Consider the following 15,697-nt stretch of genomic DNA (forward strand, 5'->3'; position numbering starts at 1 on the left):
AACATGGGTCTGTGAATGGTGCATAGGCCTTGTGTTGGTTCTGTGCACTGGAGTGAATTGCATATTGGGAGCACACGCATGTAGGAGGGAACAGAGCAGCCCAAGTTCGGGACTGGCTCACTAAGAAAATGTCCAGCAACCCAGGCCGGCTTGCTGCCTATGCTTTCGTACTTCAGTGCCAACACAGAGCTGCTGGGGTTGTATTTTATATACTGTTTAGTGTGTATTGAGCAGCACCCTAGGACTGATCCATTTCTCACTTTTGGTTGTTTTCCCTCCACCCCCCAGTGGTATAAGAAGCCAGACTATAACCTGTTCACACCTTACGTGCAGCATCGCAGGAGGAATCCAAACCAGCCATTTTACATTCTCCATCCCAAGTTTATATGGCAGCTCTGGGACATCATTCAGGAGAACACTAAAGAGAAGATACAGCCCAACCCACCTTCATCAGGTTTCATTGGTAGGTGTATCTAGCAATGCCCTAAAAGACATGTTATCTAAATAATGGTTAAATAGATACACCCCTCATAATCAGGCCTATTTTCATGCATTATTTATTGTGCTAGTGTAGTGACAATGACCATTTAAAATACACAGCATGGGAAACGTAGTACAAAATAACAGAGTGACTTACCGTGAATGTTATGGATTCTTGACCCTTAAATCAATTGTTTACGAAATGCTGAAGTGCACGGACTTTTGCAGTGAGATATACGGGGAGTTTGTATGAAACAAAACTATTACTTTTACTTACCGCTAAAATCCACCACAAGTTATAGATACAATGAAATTGCTGTTGTGCTATTACTGTCCGTTGTAAAGTTTTAAAATCTTTAACCAACCAGTCAAGCCGCATGCTGCTTCCACAACCGACAGGGGAGGAGGAGTCTTCCTGCCCAGGCAGGGCTGCATAGTACTGTTCCAGCCTCAGAGCAGCTAGCACATGTCACCCTCCCTTTACAGTAGTAGGGACAGAATTCCAACTCCGTTTCTTGGCCCTTCCATAATATTTCCCTGAAGAAGGGATGACTTGGCCCGGAGGTCACATTTCCTGTTGTGTGACTGTCGATGCCTGGTAGATGCTTATCACTAACATGTAGGGATACATGTGAGCAACGCATTATGAAGTCTCAAGATCTTACTGGATTCATCACTACTAGTGGATACACAGGTAGCAACAGTGCAACAAGGGCTGCCTTCCACCTCTGGTTTGAGACTTTACCCTTCCCCCCTCGGATGAGGATCTAACCATAGTGGTCCATGTGTTTATCACAGTCAGAAAATACCGAGGTAACTCACAAAGATTACTGGATACTTGAGCTAGAACAACAAGCAGGAAAAGCCGTGTCTCCCCAGTGCTCTGCATCCTCTGGAATCCAATGGGAAGCTACCAGAGCCAATTCAAGGTCTTAGTGAAAGTTTTTAGGCTTTCAGTGGGATAGGATCCAGCTGCATCAGATCACCTGTCCAGTCATGATCCACCAGAAGAGCAGTGTTCATCAGGAATGTTGAAGCTGCCAGTTCCCAGCGTTAGATTTTTGGAAGCTGGAGCCAAAGAATTCTGGGAATGATATCAGGGCATTGCTCAAAGCTCACCGTTCAGCAAAATCTGTCCTAGAATAATGAAAACGTTTTAATAAAATAAAATAAAATAAATAACAGCTGCTGAACCTGGGAATGGTGAAGAGGAAGAGTCCAGTTGTCAATCCAGAATCTGTCTTTAGGAATGCTGAAAAAACTTCCTCCCTGAAAAGACCTTTGCCCTGTAAGAAAGACAACACGGAGACATTTTCCATGACAGGCTAAACTGTTGTGGAAAACTTCAGCCAAAACTGTTAGGCTATTTCTGAGAACAAGGCTAGCAGAAAATACTTTTTTTTTTTTTTTTTTTACATTAAAAAAGTTCCATCTTGTAAAGTCCTCCCCCCCCCCACAACCTTCCTCCACAAAACAACAAAAGCCCCAAAAAACCCAAATCAGAAATGCACTCGGAAACAAATCAGCCTTAAAAAAACCCCACACCACCATCTTTACCTCAAAAAGGGAGATGCGCCAGACTCCATTAACTAGGGACATTGCTTTTGCTGTTGCTATTACACGGAGGGCATTCTGGACAGCAGTATAAAATGCTAAGATAGATCATTGGACAAACCGACTGTGAGCCTTAATTGCCTTATTTGGCATCTAGCTACTATTGCGTTAGGTGCATTTGAAGGCTCGTCAGAATCGATATTTCACATTTAAGAGCATATTGAATATATATCTGTACAGCGCACATGTAATGTAGTTTAAACTGAAAGAGCATACTACAGCAACTGTATTGTCAGAGGTAGACGTAAATGATAGGATAATGCATAAATAATGTAATTCAATTTGGCAGAAATTTGATGGGACATGTTAGTGTTCAGATTGGATATCTATCAGCAATTCAAGTGGCAAATATCTGTTTGGAACTGAAGCTGACAGACACAAATGAGAGGGACTGTATGATAGCCATGTAATCGAAATTGCATGGTACTGCTTGTTTGTTTGCTAATCTAAAAAATTAGCATATTTAGGGATGAATATCCCTAGCAAATATAATTCAGGTTGAATAGAGGGGCTAGATAAATGAAAGTTGTCATAAAAAATAACAGTAACTTATTTTAAAGATGATATCTAGGAAATGATTAGCATGAAAACATCAAATTAAGAAAGATCCTGTTGTTTATAGTAGCCTAAAATGCACATATGAATTTCCACAGGTAGAGGGACCTATTTCCTTTTAATCTAAGTCTGCACTTATAACTTGAACCAAAATAAGCATGCATAAAATCAGTTTATTAGAATGATTTTTTCTAAATCAAGATTTGCAGCCCTACAATTAAAACAGATGCATAGCCCTTGTCACTTATATATTCTCCTAAAGGGACAGATTTTGTCATCCATACTCACATTGTGTAGTATGTTACTCATCGTAGTCCTATTGAAGTCCTTGGGATTACTTCTGGAGCAAAGTACTGCTTAACATGGTTATAAGAATCTGTACCCAACTAAACAAAGGAATGGGGGAATGTCACTCTCCTGTTTAACACACATGTTCTGGATATTCTCCCATTGCGGATGATTCACCAAGTTTCCAGCTACTTATTGTATACTGAGAAAGGGGCGTACAACTGAAAATAGTTTGGGAATGCGGAGAGAGAGATTCCAGCTGACCACGCTGTACAGAAGGATAGATCCACCCACATATTGTTAAGGTCGCTAAGTGGCCCTTTTGCCAGCTGAGCTCTCCGCGCTTGAAAACCTTCCTAGCACAATAGTCAGGATAGCAAATCTTTAGAGACGTTACTAGTGAGATGATAACTTGCTCTGTATTGTCCATATTTCATACGTTGCAAAGAGTGCATACTCTGAGCCCAGACCTGAGTAAAAGTACATCCATGGTATGGAGCCCTCAGGAGCTCTGCAGCCTTCCTGGTACCACCGCCTAGTATTAAGGTTGCCCACCACTTCCCATAATAAAGCTCTGTTTTCAGATGCTGATAACTTTGCTAAATTTAAACAATCTGGGCTGCAATTTTCCATGACAGGCTAAATTGTTTTAGAACACTTCAGCCAAAACTGTTCAGCTATTTCTGACAACAAGGCTAGGAGAAAATACTTTCCTTTTTTTACATTAAACAAAAATTCTGGTGACCTTTCCTTTGGAAATGCTCTAGCACTCCCACGTTGTGGAGCGGGGATTTGAAATTTGGCAGAGGAGTGGCCTTTGTGTGAGGGCTTTACTGTCCTCATGAAAATCTGCCCAAACTTGGCCAGGTTATAAACCTTTGAAAAAAATCACAGTTTGCACATGCTCAGCAGAGACTTTCTAGAACTTAACAGTTAATATCACCAAAGATTCTGTCCTCACTGAGCGTGTTCTAGCCTCTCACAGCTCCCAGTGCTGACCAGACTGTGCATGCCACATCCCAGGGGTACTGGGCTGAAGTCAGATTTTAACTGTAAATGGCTACTTTTAGCTTTTCTGGGCAGGGTGCGGCTGGGCACTGGAATGGAGAGCAAGAAGCTTGCATCTCTTGGGCTCTCAGTGACCCCCCCGCTGACACCCAGGCAGTGTAGAGCAGTGGTTCTCAAAGCCAGTCCACCGCTTGTTCAGGGAAAGCCCCTGGCGGGCCGGGCCGGTTTGTTTACCTGCCATGTCCGCAGGTTCAGCCGATCGCAGCTCCCACTGGCTGCGGTTCGCTGCTCCAGGCCAATGGGAGCTGCTGGAAGTGGCGGCCAGCACATCCCTCGGCCCGTGCTGCTTCCCGCAGCCCCCATTGGCCTGGAGCGGCGAACTGCGGCCAGTGGGAGCCGCGATCGGCCGAACCTGCAGACGCGGCAGGTAAACAAACCGGCCCGGCCCGCCAGGGGCTTTCCCTGAACAAGGGGCGGTTTTGAGAACCACTGGTGTAGAGGAGGAAGCCATCTGATTCAAATGCAGATGGGACAAAAACCAGACCTAGAGCATTGTGGGGGAGGACTTGGCGAGTAGGGAAAAGGAGCCTGGGGGTAGAGACTGGGACTGGCTGGGCAAGGACAGGGCCGCCCAGAGGATTCAGGGGGCCTGGGGCAAAGCAATTTCAGGGGCCCCTTCCATAAAAAAAAAGTTGCAATACTATAGAATACTATATTCTCATGGGGGCCCCTGTGAGGACCGGGGCCTGGGGCAAATTGCCCCACTTGCGGCCCCCCCCTTCCCCCCTGGGTAAGGAGGCTAGGTCTGGAGCCAGGGAAGGACACAAGGAGTGTTGGAGAAACTGAAATTGAATTTGGAGCTAAGGGGTCGACTAGGGCAGTGGGCGACGAAGTGGCTGGGAGGAGAGGAGACAGATTTTAAACAGAGCCTGGGTGTAGGGGGAGAACTGGGGTGGTTATACAAAAACTGGGTCAAGGAGCTCAGTGAGTTGAAGGCATTGAGATTGGATGAGAAGCCAGGGGGACAGGGAATGTGGGGGCAGGAGGAAGGTAGCTGGAGGCTGAGAGAGAGCTTGGGGAGTGGCGGAGGGAAGAGGGATTTGCTGGGGCAGGAGAGGGGTGAAACTGGGACTGGGATCAGAAGCTAGAATAGCTGAGACTGGAATTGGGTAAGTGAGGAGAATGGGTTTGGGAAGAAGAGTCAGTGTTGGGATAAATGCAGGACTAGGACAGGCACAGTTTGGAGGGGATGAGTCAGAAGGAGAATGGACAGAGTCAAAGCCTGCTAGTGAACACTCCCCTCCAGAGGCTGTAATGGAACCCAAGATTCCTGTATTGTCAGCAAATATCTGTGAAACTCACTGGCAAGTAGCCCATCCTGCTCTAGTGCTGGTCCACATAGATGACAATAACCTACTATTGCTATCATTTACTCTGTGAACTCAAATGGCAGAGGTCTGTGTGATGGATCTAAAGGTTCCAACTCTGCTGATGAGCATGTGGGTGTGGATATGATGTTACATGGTGAAATTTCTGATTTTTTTTCCATTGGTTTTTTTTAAATAAAAATTAGGAAATTACACACCTCTTTGCCTAATTGAGATAGAGGGTACTCACTAAATGAGCAGCTATCCAATATTTTGTTTTATCCTTTTTATTCTGTGTGCCCCCGGGCCTTATTTATTGCACATTGTTCAGACCCTGCTGTGAAGACAGAACTAATAATTTTCATGTAGGCTTTCCTGTGGCACTCATTGCTACAGTATCTGAGTGCACTTCTGCAAATATTAATGAATTTATTTTCACTATAATCCTATGAGATGAGGGAGTTTATCCTCATTTTACAGAGGGCAAACCGAGGCATGGAGAGATTAAGGTAAGAAATATCAACTAATTTTGGGTGTCCAATTTGAGAGAGCTAGGTAGGCCCTGATTTTTCAGAGTACTTAGCAGTTCATAGCAGCTTGTATATTCAAAGCACAGCTCCCACTGACTTTGGTTGCAGCTGGGAGTGCTCAGCACTTCTGCAGGTCAGACCAAGGGTTTAAAGTCAGGCACTCGTAAAATGAGGAATATACACTTAGTGACCATGTGTGAAAAGTTTGGGGTAAGTATTTTGCCCAGCATCATATAAGAGCTCTGTGGCAGAGGCGGGGATAGAATGCAGTTCTTCTAGCAGAGTTCAACTGCCTTAACCATGAGACCATCCTTTATCTTCTGCACTCCCTTGCCTTATGAACGCTGTGACGTATCTTTATTGTATTGAATTTGTCTCACTGTGGGCCAAAGATTGTATGTATGATTGTGTTCTACTCCCATGCAGGAGGTTATCACATCTCTTCTAGGTACTTAAACAGTGAAGGATGATGATGAATCACTCAGGTTGTAAATGCCTCCAGAGGCACCACTCCCTGGGGAAGTTTGCATATACACCTGTACCTCGATATAACACTGTCTTCTGGAGCCAAAAAATCTTACCACATTATAGGTGAAACTGCGTTATATCGAACTTGCTTTGATCCACCGGAGTGTGCAGCCCTGCCCCCCCCCCCCCGGAGCACTGCTTTACCGCGTTATATCTGAATTTGTATTATATCGGGTCGCGTTATATCGAGGTAGAGGTGTACTGGTTCAGGCTGGCTTTCTGGAGACTAGGAAAACAAATAAAAGGCTTTTGGCTTACACTAAATTTAAACGGACTCAGGCCTTTTTTCAGATCCAGCAAACAGACAAGACCTTCTGTTCAAGGGGGCCCCAACCCTTGAGGAAGGACTGGAAAGACTTCACCCTGCTAGGGCCCCCGCGTAAGACTGATGGGTGACCTCTGGTGAGATGTTATCATGTGTATAGGAACTTTTATTGTTTTTCTGTGTTTTCTCTGCAAAGCTTTTTACCTTAAGAATAAATGTGCTTGCTTACAAAGAGCTGTGTGGTACCTTGTAACTGCTGCCAATACGCTGTTCATAGCCCTCAGAGAGAAAGTAAATCACAGGTGCTGACCTCTACGCAGACTGGCTTGCTGTGGATATCACAGTGGATGGCAGGGGCTTGTGCAGCCTTTAAACTCCCAGTCAGAAGAGAGTGGGACAAGGGTCCCTACCCAGTGACAAATGAAGGCAGGCAACCTGAGACCTGACTGAGCACTCCAGGAGTGGACCATGGAGAGGGAGGGGGAAGATATAGGTGCAGTTATCATGGAACTGTGATACACACCTTTCACCTTCTGCAACAAATGAGGCCCAGGGGCCCTACAGACAACAGTTTACTTCACTACACAACCCGGATTCATCCCCAGATCAGCTCTGTCTTATACACTGAATGAGGCAGGCGTTCTGTGGGGAAAATAGTTTGTGACCATGTAATTAAAGACTGTTCTCTAATGTATATGCACAAGGGAGTGTAGGGGGAGAAGTTGGGGGTGGCAGGGGGGAGATTGCACAGGCAACCTTAATTCTGGCATTTCCTAACTTTGGAGTGGTTGACTTTGCATCCTTAGTTCAGTGTCCCACCCCAATGTGGGTGGATGCGTGTGGAATTATTTATATTTTGGCAGTTTCCAGAGCCCCCAACTGAAATTGGAGCCTGATTGAGCTTGGTGCTGTTCAAACATATAGGAAGGCACAAATCCTGCCCTGCACAGCTGACAAACTAAGTGTAAGCTGGAGGGGATGCATACATATCTACAATTTTAATCTTCATGTTTTGTACCTTATATTAAAATAGAAAGAAAAAATATTTATAAAAGTATACATGTAACTGTCTTCCAACCTCTCTTTGATTAGCTAGTGAGTTGTATGTTAGCATTAAGCACTGGTTCTCAAGGAGAGATTGGAAGAAGGAAAGGAAAGTGGCATTATGGGCCAGTTCAGGGAAGGCAACCATTTGTGGGAGGTGGCCAGGAAGAAAGCATAAAGATGGCTTTGAGGAAGAGCCCAGATCCACAAAGGTATTTAGGTGTTAATGTCCTATTTTGCGAGCCACATAATTCCTGCTTGCCTGCTGCTGAACCCTTTAGGCACCTAAACTCACTTGGTACCTAAGTGTTTGCAGTAAAAGTTCCCTTGATACCTGTATTTCTAACTCTGAGCATATGCTGCCTCCCTCCAGGTGTCGGGGCATCTATCTCCCCCATAACCCTCAGAGCAATCCATGAACTGGGGGGAGGGCGGCGGCACTCCTGCAAGGCCTGATCCAGTAGATTTACACAGAACTGGGGAGGAGGATGAGCTCTATTATAATTTTTAGCCCAGAGGTTAGAACACTCACCTGGGATGTGCGACCAACAGTTCAAGTCCCCCTTCCGCCTGATGAGGAGAAAGGATTTGAAGAGATATCAGCACCTCTCAGGTGACCATTAGGCTGTAGAGTCATTCTCTTTCTCTGGCCTAATTAATATTTAATTATTCATTTATTTAATTAAAAGTGCAGCAGCTTCCAAAGGAGACACTGAGGGAGCCCTTTGTCAATTTATTCCGTAGCTCAGGTGTTCGGGCGCTTCCCTGAGAGATGGCAGTTCCAATCTCTTCTCATGCCCGGGGGGGAATCGAATCTGGGTCTCCCACATCCTGTGTGAATGCTCTAACCATTGAGATTAAGGTTATGAGGGAGCTCCTCCTTCTCCTGCCCAAAACAGAGGCGGGGAGAGGCAGAAGGAAGGAGATCTAGTAGGTCCCTGAGCACACCTACTGGATTGGACCCTGCATGCGAGTTAGGCAGAGGAGGACCTGTCTCCCCCCAGTTCCTGGATCGCTAGCTGAGATAGGTGCCTACACCTTGGCATCTATCTCTGAGAGCGGCAGGGCTTAGCACACACACCCCCATCTACCATTGGGTGGCTTAAAAAGCTGCCAACCTCGGGTGCTGGGTTTGTGGATCACATTCATCGTGCCTATCTCTCCCCATTCATTGTACAGGGACCCTAGGTGCCTAACCCAGGCTTTGTGAATCACAATGTTGTTCCTGGGAGGGTTTTTTTCCCCCCCCTCTAGAAACCTAAAAGTTAGGTGTTGAGGTGCTGAACATCACAACACCTAGGTCCTTTTGTGGATCTGGGCCAAAATAACTATACATCCTGATGTAGGAAACTCCCACATGATTCCCTGTGCCTAAAACAGCTCCACTCCTGCAGCCTTGAGAGTAGGTATGATTCCCCATTGCGCTGACTGCTCCAAGATTAGTCACCCAATGTTCAGAAAGTTTATGCTGCCTTTTGGGGCTTACCAACAAACCCTATGCATTTATGCAATGGCACATGCTTCATCCATCAATGTTCGGTAACACATCATTATGGATTGTCATCATCAGACTCGATGATAATGCATTTCATGCAGTGCACACATTTAAAAGAAATCCATACAAAGATTGCCATGTCTGTAATCATGATAATATAACAAAACATGATTTCAGCACCACTCCAGTAGTGTCTTTTAATTTTCAGCCATGCAATGAGACATATTACTGGGATGAAAGTTGCATTCATTGGATACTGTACATTATAAGAACCACAAAAGATGAAGCTATTCTGAGTGAAAAGTGAAACAGTAAAGAGAGAGCGAGCGAGAGAGAGAGAACATAGAGCGTGAGCCCTACAACAACATGCAAGCAGACAGAGGTACCAGTTTTGGCTTGAGACAGCACAACACCATGACAAAGGTGCATCACTAGAGAGAAAAAAACAGCAGGAACGAAAAAGAGTGAAAGAGGGAAGAAGAGGAATGAGTAAATGGAAAGATAATAAAAGAGGAATAAGCAAATGGAAGTACAGACAAAGTAAGAACACACACCACCTTGTTTAGAAAAATGGTTTGTTTCATTTACAGCACACAATTGTATCCTCGCCAGTAGCAAAAAGGGCACTGAACAGATGAGGGGTGGGGAGCTTCATTATGGTGTTTGTGAGGGAGGCAGGCGATCTTTGGAATGAATATCACTGCTTTTTTAACTAATTGAAGCACTTATATATATATATATAGTGTTAAGCCACTTTACAAGAGGCATTTGCTTTTCTGTGGTCTCACCCTGGTGTGCTAAAGATTGTTGTTGGGACAGCTTCCAGTTTAGAACATGGAAAGGATGTGCCTTTGGCTGGCAGTGTATCATTGTATGGAGGCAACCATTCTCTTCAGCAGCTGCTGAGGGTAAGGGATTCTTGTGTCAACTTGTGTGCTCCAGTCACCATGTGCCTGAGGGATCTGCACCAGCAGCCTTGGCCATTGGATCTGTGACATTTAATTGGCTAATGCTGTAATGGCCTCTTCCCTTTAATACAGTGGCTCGCTGTCGCTCATCTTCTGTGCACACACTGTGTTTTGTTGCTGTGAATAGGAATTCTGCCTTTCACAGTTAATTTCTGGCAAGATGGCATTGGGAGTTGGATCACTCTGGCTACATCTGGAGTACGTAGAAGGGGAGTAGCACTCTCTTGCTTCTAGACCCTTTCATGACCCTGCATGCATGTATAGTCACACCTACATGTGACATGGTACATGGGAATTATACCAAATCCACAGAATGGGTTCTTATGGCTGTGAGTACAGAGCCATACACAGTTGCATATCTGCCTGATTTGCATTGTGGTGGTGGTAGTAGTAAAATAAGTCAGTACTTATAGTAACCTATGTGCTAAAGAACACCTGCTTCACCTATTAAACAGTATCATTGCAACTAGTTAGTAGGACTTTACCCTGAGTAGGTGTAAGAAGGGAAATGAGGTAGGATAGAGCAAAATTCAAAGAGAGCTGGGTTTTAAGAAAATATAAACAGTAACTAAATACATATTTTATTATTGAAAAAGAAATTCTTGTTTCAGGATTTACAGTTCACCGTAACAGTTCAAAACAACAGGTAGGCATTAAGGATTCTTGATAACACTATATTCAAGTTCCTTTGCATGCATAACTCAAGATGACAACACAAGCAAGCAAATCATAACACTGGTACATTATCAATTGTTTTCATTCAGGACACGGATATAAAACCATTTCAAATGGCATGTTGACAAGAAGAATGCTGCTGATCTCTACCTAGGCTTAAAAAGAATGTTTGCATAACTTGAAAACAAACAGTGACAACATTAAACATATTAGTTGTTTTAAAACCATTTGCCTGTGTTATTGTTACCTTGATTTAGCTAGTAAACTGGTAACTAGTTGCTAAAACACAAAATTGGACTGGTGTAATGGTTACCCTTTTCAGATATATTATCATGCAGGTAGAAAACGCTCAAATATTTAAGAAGCTTCAGCTTCCTGGTATACACAGAGAAGAAAGTAAACTCATTTCAAATAGCATTCCAGGCATTATCTGTCACTTTTCATCTTTTCATTCTGTGTGGTGGGTTTTTTTAATACTCCAGCATGTCATTTGACCTTGAATAAAACACTTAACAGCACATGGTAATATTGGTTAGCATTTTCATATCTATGAATTTACAGAATACATTATAGTTATTGATAAATGGTGCAACTTTTTGTGTTTACAGTAACATTGATTTCTAATCAAACTACACGATGCAAAAATCTACATCAAACACAGGTATATTACTGCTTATGTCTAGGCACAAATGCCATTTGATGACATTTAAATTCTTTAATTAGTGTTGATTTTCTGTAAATTCAAGTAGTGTTCTCTTGTGGTTAATATTTGTCATCTTTGATTGACCAAACAGTCATGAAATAACCTTCTCTTGAAAATGAACATAGCACTTTTCTTTATTTAAAAATCTATTAAACCCACAGAACTGTGGGTAACATACTGCCTTCAATCCATGCGCATATCTGTGGCATCATATGGCCCCCTATTACAAACATGAACCAATACTCCTGCATCCAGCATTCCTGAACACCAACAAAAAGTAAATTTCATACATATATGTGTTTTGTAGTATTTCTAGGGATACACCTCAATGATAGCGTAGCTACAGCATTTACTATTGCTTCTATTCTTGCTTTTTGTTTGTTAAATTTGATGGAGTCAGTAGCATCCACCTGAGAATCTGTCACTTTTAATTTAATTTGTCAAAGAATGACAAACACATAGTGTACATATGCAGACTAATGTGCAGAAAACTGTATTTTCATTATGCCCAATGTTCATAAAACCTTAATGTACTAACTATTTTGAATTAAACAATTTTGTTTAATATTGTTAAACTTAGTTCTGTGGCTGCTATTGTGATGCATGGGGAAAAAAGTGGCACATACTGAGTGTGTGATAATCAGATTACATGTATGTGGTTATCATATTACATATATGTGATTTTGTTCACTCTCTGAGAGTGAAGATCTCTTTAATGCTGACTTCTTAAAAAAGTGAACACCTATGAGCCTCATTTTTCCGAGTTACTGAACACCCACAGCTCTTAACAGAAGTTGTGAGTGCCCAGCACTTCTGAAAATCAAGTCCTATATCTGTATTTCTGCATTGTAAATAATTAAACAAACAGTTTTGCTAAATCAGAAGCTGATCTGAAGTCTTGGTTAATATTTGAATTAGATTCCTTACGTCAGATGCTTTTATATGTCATCTGTTATACTCAGGTATATTAAATTATATTTTATATATTTACAAACTAGGAAAAATGTTTTTAAAATTAATTTGCTAACCACAAAGCACAATTGTACTGTGCAAAAGATGCATGTTGGAAATTGAAAACCTCTTGAATTATTAAAATTACCAAAACCAAATTAACACATTTTCTCCTTTTGATTAGAATCTATGTGTTCATTTGTATAAACCATCCATGCAAATAACTTAACATTTTTCATTTAATTCTGTTTAAATATTTTCAGCAGCACAGATTGCAAAATCCCAAGAGTTTAGGTGTGCTATTTAGACTCAATTTAAGCCATATCTAAACATTCTAAAGTTATATTCTATTAAAAGGAAGGTAAACTAATATATCTTATTGAGCATTTTGAAATATTTAAATGTTTATTAGTGTCCAAAACTGTAATATTATAATAAAGAAACAGCTGGTAAGCAAGCTTGATAACCTGATAATTTCATTTGAATAATATATATTTTTAAAACTCTTTTCAAAGTAATATTTTTTTAGTGCTAATCATATTTTTCCCCACAGTAACTTATCTACAGAATACTAATAAGTCACACTCCTGAACTGTAGTCTATACAGCAACTTTTCTAGATTTTTCTGTATGAGGGGAAAAACTGTTTTTCTAAATTTCCTATTTTACAGCTGTTATAATCTAAATATGGTTTTTGGACCATAAAAAAAGAGGTAGGGCATTAGCAAAGACTAGGTTTGGCTTATAGGGAAATCTTTCCAGTTCCCTTTTTGCATGTATGGTAATACTGTAGCCTCACCAGTTATTCTTGCCACATTTAAGGTCAGGTAAAATTTTTCTTTCTCCACACTCTCTTTTTTTTCCTTATTAAAAATAGATGTTATGTTTAAGCTCTGAGAGCTCAAAAATAGTTTATTATAGACATCAGAACTGGAAAAGGCCTATAAATCGTTTTTTCTGCCCACTTGTTGATTCTGGATGGATCCCCACGGTATATTCTTGAGCAATCTGTCTAGCCTTATTTTTAAATGAATCAACTGATAGAGCTCCCCCAATTTCCTTAGAACTAGTATGTAGAGGAGTAGGCCTCAATGTTAAGTTATTGCTCATCTGAAATACAGGGTTCATTTCTGGGTACCTCAATGCCAAGCTACTGACAATTTCAAGGGGGCTTGAGAAGACCACTCAACATGCTCGGGGGATGAAGAAATTGAATTGTGAGGAAAAATTAAAATAAATGTAGCTTGGCACAGCAGTAACTAAAGAGCTGGGGCCAGATGACATAAACTTCCCATTTGAAGGTCATAAACACTAAGGAAAATGGAAATGAATAGAATGGTGCAAAAGGATATAAGAGAATTAAGGAAATTAAGAAAGGGAGGCTTGACTGTGAGCTTTACTAGGCTGTGGAATGCTCTCCCCAGATAAATGTTGGTAGCCCTATTGCTAGGAACTTTTAAAGAACAGAAAGTACAGAGCATTAGAAAATGCACTGTAGGGAAAAAATATTAATATTGGCAGGGGGCGGGTCTAAATGTCCTAGTTCTTTGCATTTCTAATTTCTATTATTTGTTTTAGATTCCTACTATTTTCCTTCTATTTAATGCTTTTCTAAACTTAGTCCTAGCTTATCTATCAGACAGTAGGGTTTGTTCTTCAAATGGTGAACTGTTATAAATATAAAATTAAAAAAAATAAAGGGTCTAAAAGCTTTTAAATAAACCTAGGATGTCTAGTCATGCTCATGCAGAATGAAGAGGTTAACTTTCCTGTTTGTGCCCTTTTTTACAGCTGTGTGAGGAAAGACTGGAGTGTCATCTCTAATTTAGAATTTTATTTGTTTTATAGTTTTTATTGCTAGCTTTAAAAGTTGTTTTACTGGATTATTAGGATTTCTTGGCAGGGTTTATGCTGTCAGTTTTGTTAATGAAATCGGAAGTTACAGATGGAAAAGAGCTATTCAGGCATATAGTGTATTTCCCTTGCCAGTATGTACTCTCCAGTGACTTAATCTTCTCCCTAAATAAGGTTGGTGAGATGCATTGAACCGTAAAGTACTCAGTACCAGACACTACCCAATTAAAAGAACATCACTGATTACTTTATTGTAGTTTTTATTGTTCTTTGTTTGCAACACGTTTTTAAAGACTCTGTTTAAATTTTAAAAACAACTAATATTTGTCCCTTCTGTTAAGCTTTGTCTTTACTTGCATGTATGTTCACCAGAATGAATCACAGTATTGTTCTCTTCTAGTCTTTAAATCAACTGCTATTGGAGCCAGAAGGACACTGGAAAAGTGGTGGAATTCTTTCTAAAATGTCTTAATAGTGGAATAAGCATTGAGGAAATGCTTTAAATATCAACTCAGGCTTCCAAAAGGTATCTTGACCCACCCCGTATTTGAGTGCACGCAATTTTGCAAGCAGTCATTTACACAACTGATTTTTCGTGCCCTACCATTTGTGTGCACAAATGAGATATTTATCACATGCAGAACAGACATGCGCTTGATGTATGCAAGAAATTGTGTTTGCATGTGTAAATTTGATTATTTGCTTGCACAAGTGATAGTGTTCATATATAGATCACATTTTGCAAATTTGGCCGATAAAGGATAATGGCAATAACTATGTGAGCAGTAAGTAGCATAAGTTTACATAAATAAATCAATGCAAACTCGATACACTGATTCCAGTTTGGGACAGAATTAAATTAGTAGATGTGAATTCAGTAAAATATTTCATCACTGCTCATGTAAATCTTACAAAATTCAGGCTCTGGTAGATGAGGGAAAAGGTACCTGGAACATAAACAGTAGGAAAAGTGGAAGAAGGGCAAAGTGTGCCTCCCACTCCTTCATCCAAGCCATGGATGGGGGAAAAGGGGGCTTTTAACCATCAGCACTTCCCACACCTCCCTTATTCCTTGGCTGGTGCAGGGAGCACTTTCCCTCTTTTTTCCCCCCAATCTACTTTAGGCCCTGCAGTAAATGTCTGGCTGCTGGTCCTGGAGAGTTCAACCCCAGGACAGACAGACAGCATGCCCTACCAGACTGTAATAGTTGCAATAAACATTGAAAGAAAGACATTGTCTGATACCTGGGTCATCAACCACTTAAAAAGATTGAACTACACCTGGAAATAAATAGGTATTAGCCAGGCAGGGTGCAGAATACCAATAAATAGCCACATGGAAATGTGGGATTGTTGTAAATGCTAGGGATGGA

General features: G+C 41.5%; 1 protein-coding gene across 1 annotated transcript in view; it reads left to right on the forward strand.

Annotated features, from left to right (window-relative positions):
• ST6GAL2 (ST6 beta-galactoside alpha-2,6-sialyltransferase 2) overlaps positions 1 to 15,697 on the forward strand; it is a 73,896-nt gene that overhangs the window by 53,339 nt on the left and 4,860 nt on the right. The window contains exon 5 of the mRNA XM_024224363.2: positions 289 to 463. Coding sequence (XP_024080131.2) covers positions 289 to 463 — 175 coding nt within the window. The remainder of the gene's footprint in view (positions 1 to 288; positions 464 to 15,697) is intronic.

The sequence above is a fragment of the Terrapene carolina genome, unplaced genomic scaffold, assembly GCF_002925995.2.
Source record: "Terrapene carolina triunguis isolate 2854851 unplaced genomic scaffold, T_m_triunguis-2.0 Scaffold21, whole genome shotgun sequence".
In the NCBI taxonomy this organism is placed as follows: domain Eukaryota; kingdom Metazoa; phylum Chordata; order Testudines; family Emydidae; genus Terrapene; species Terrapene triunguis.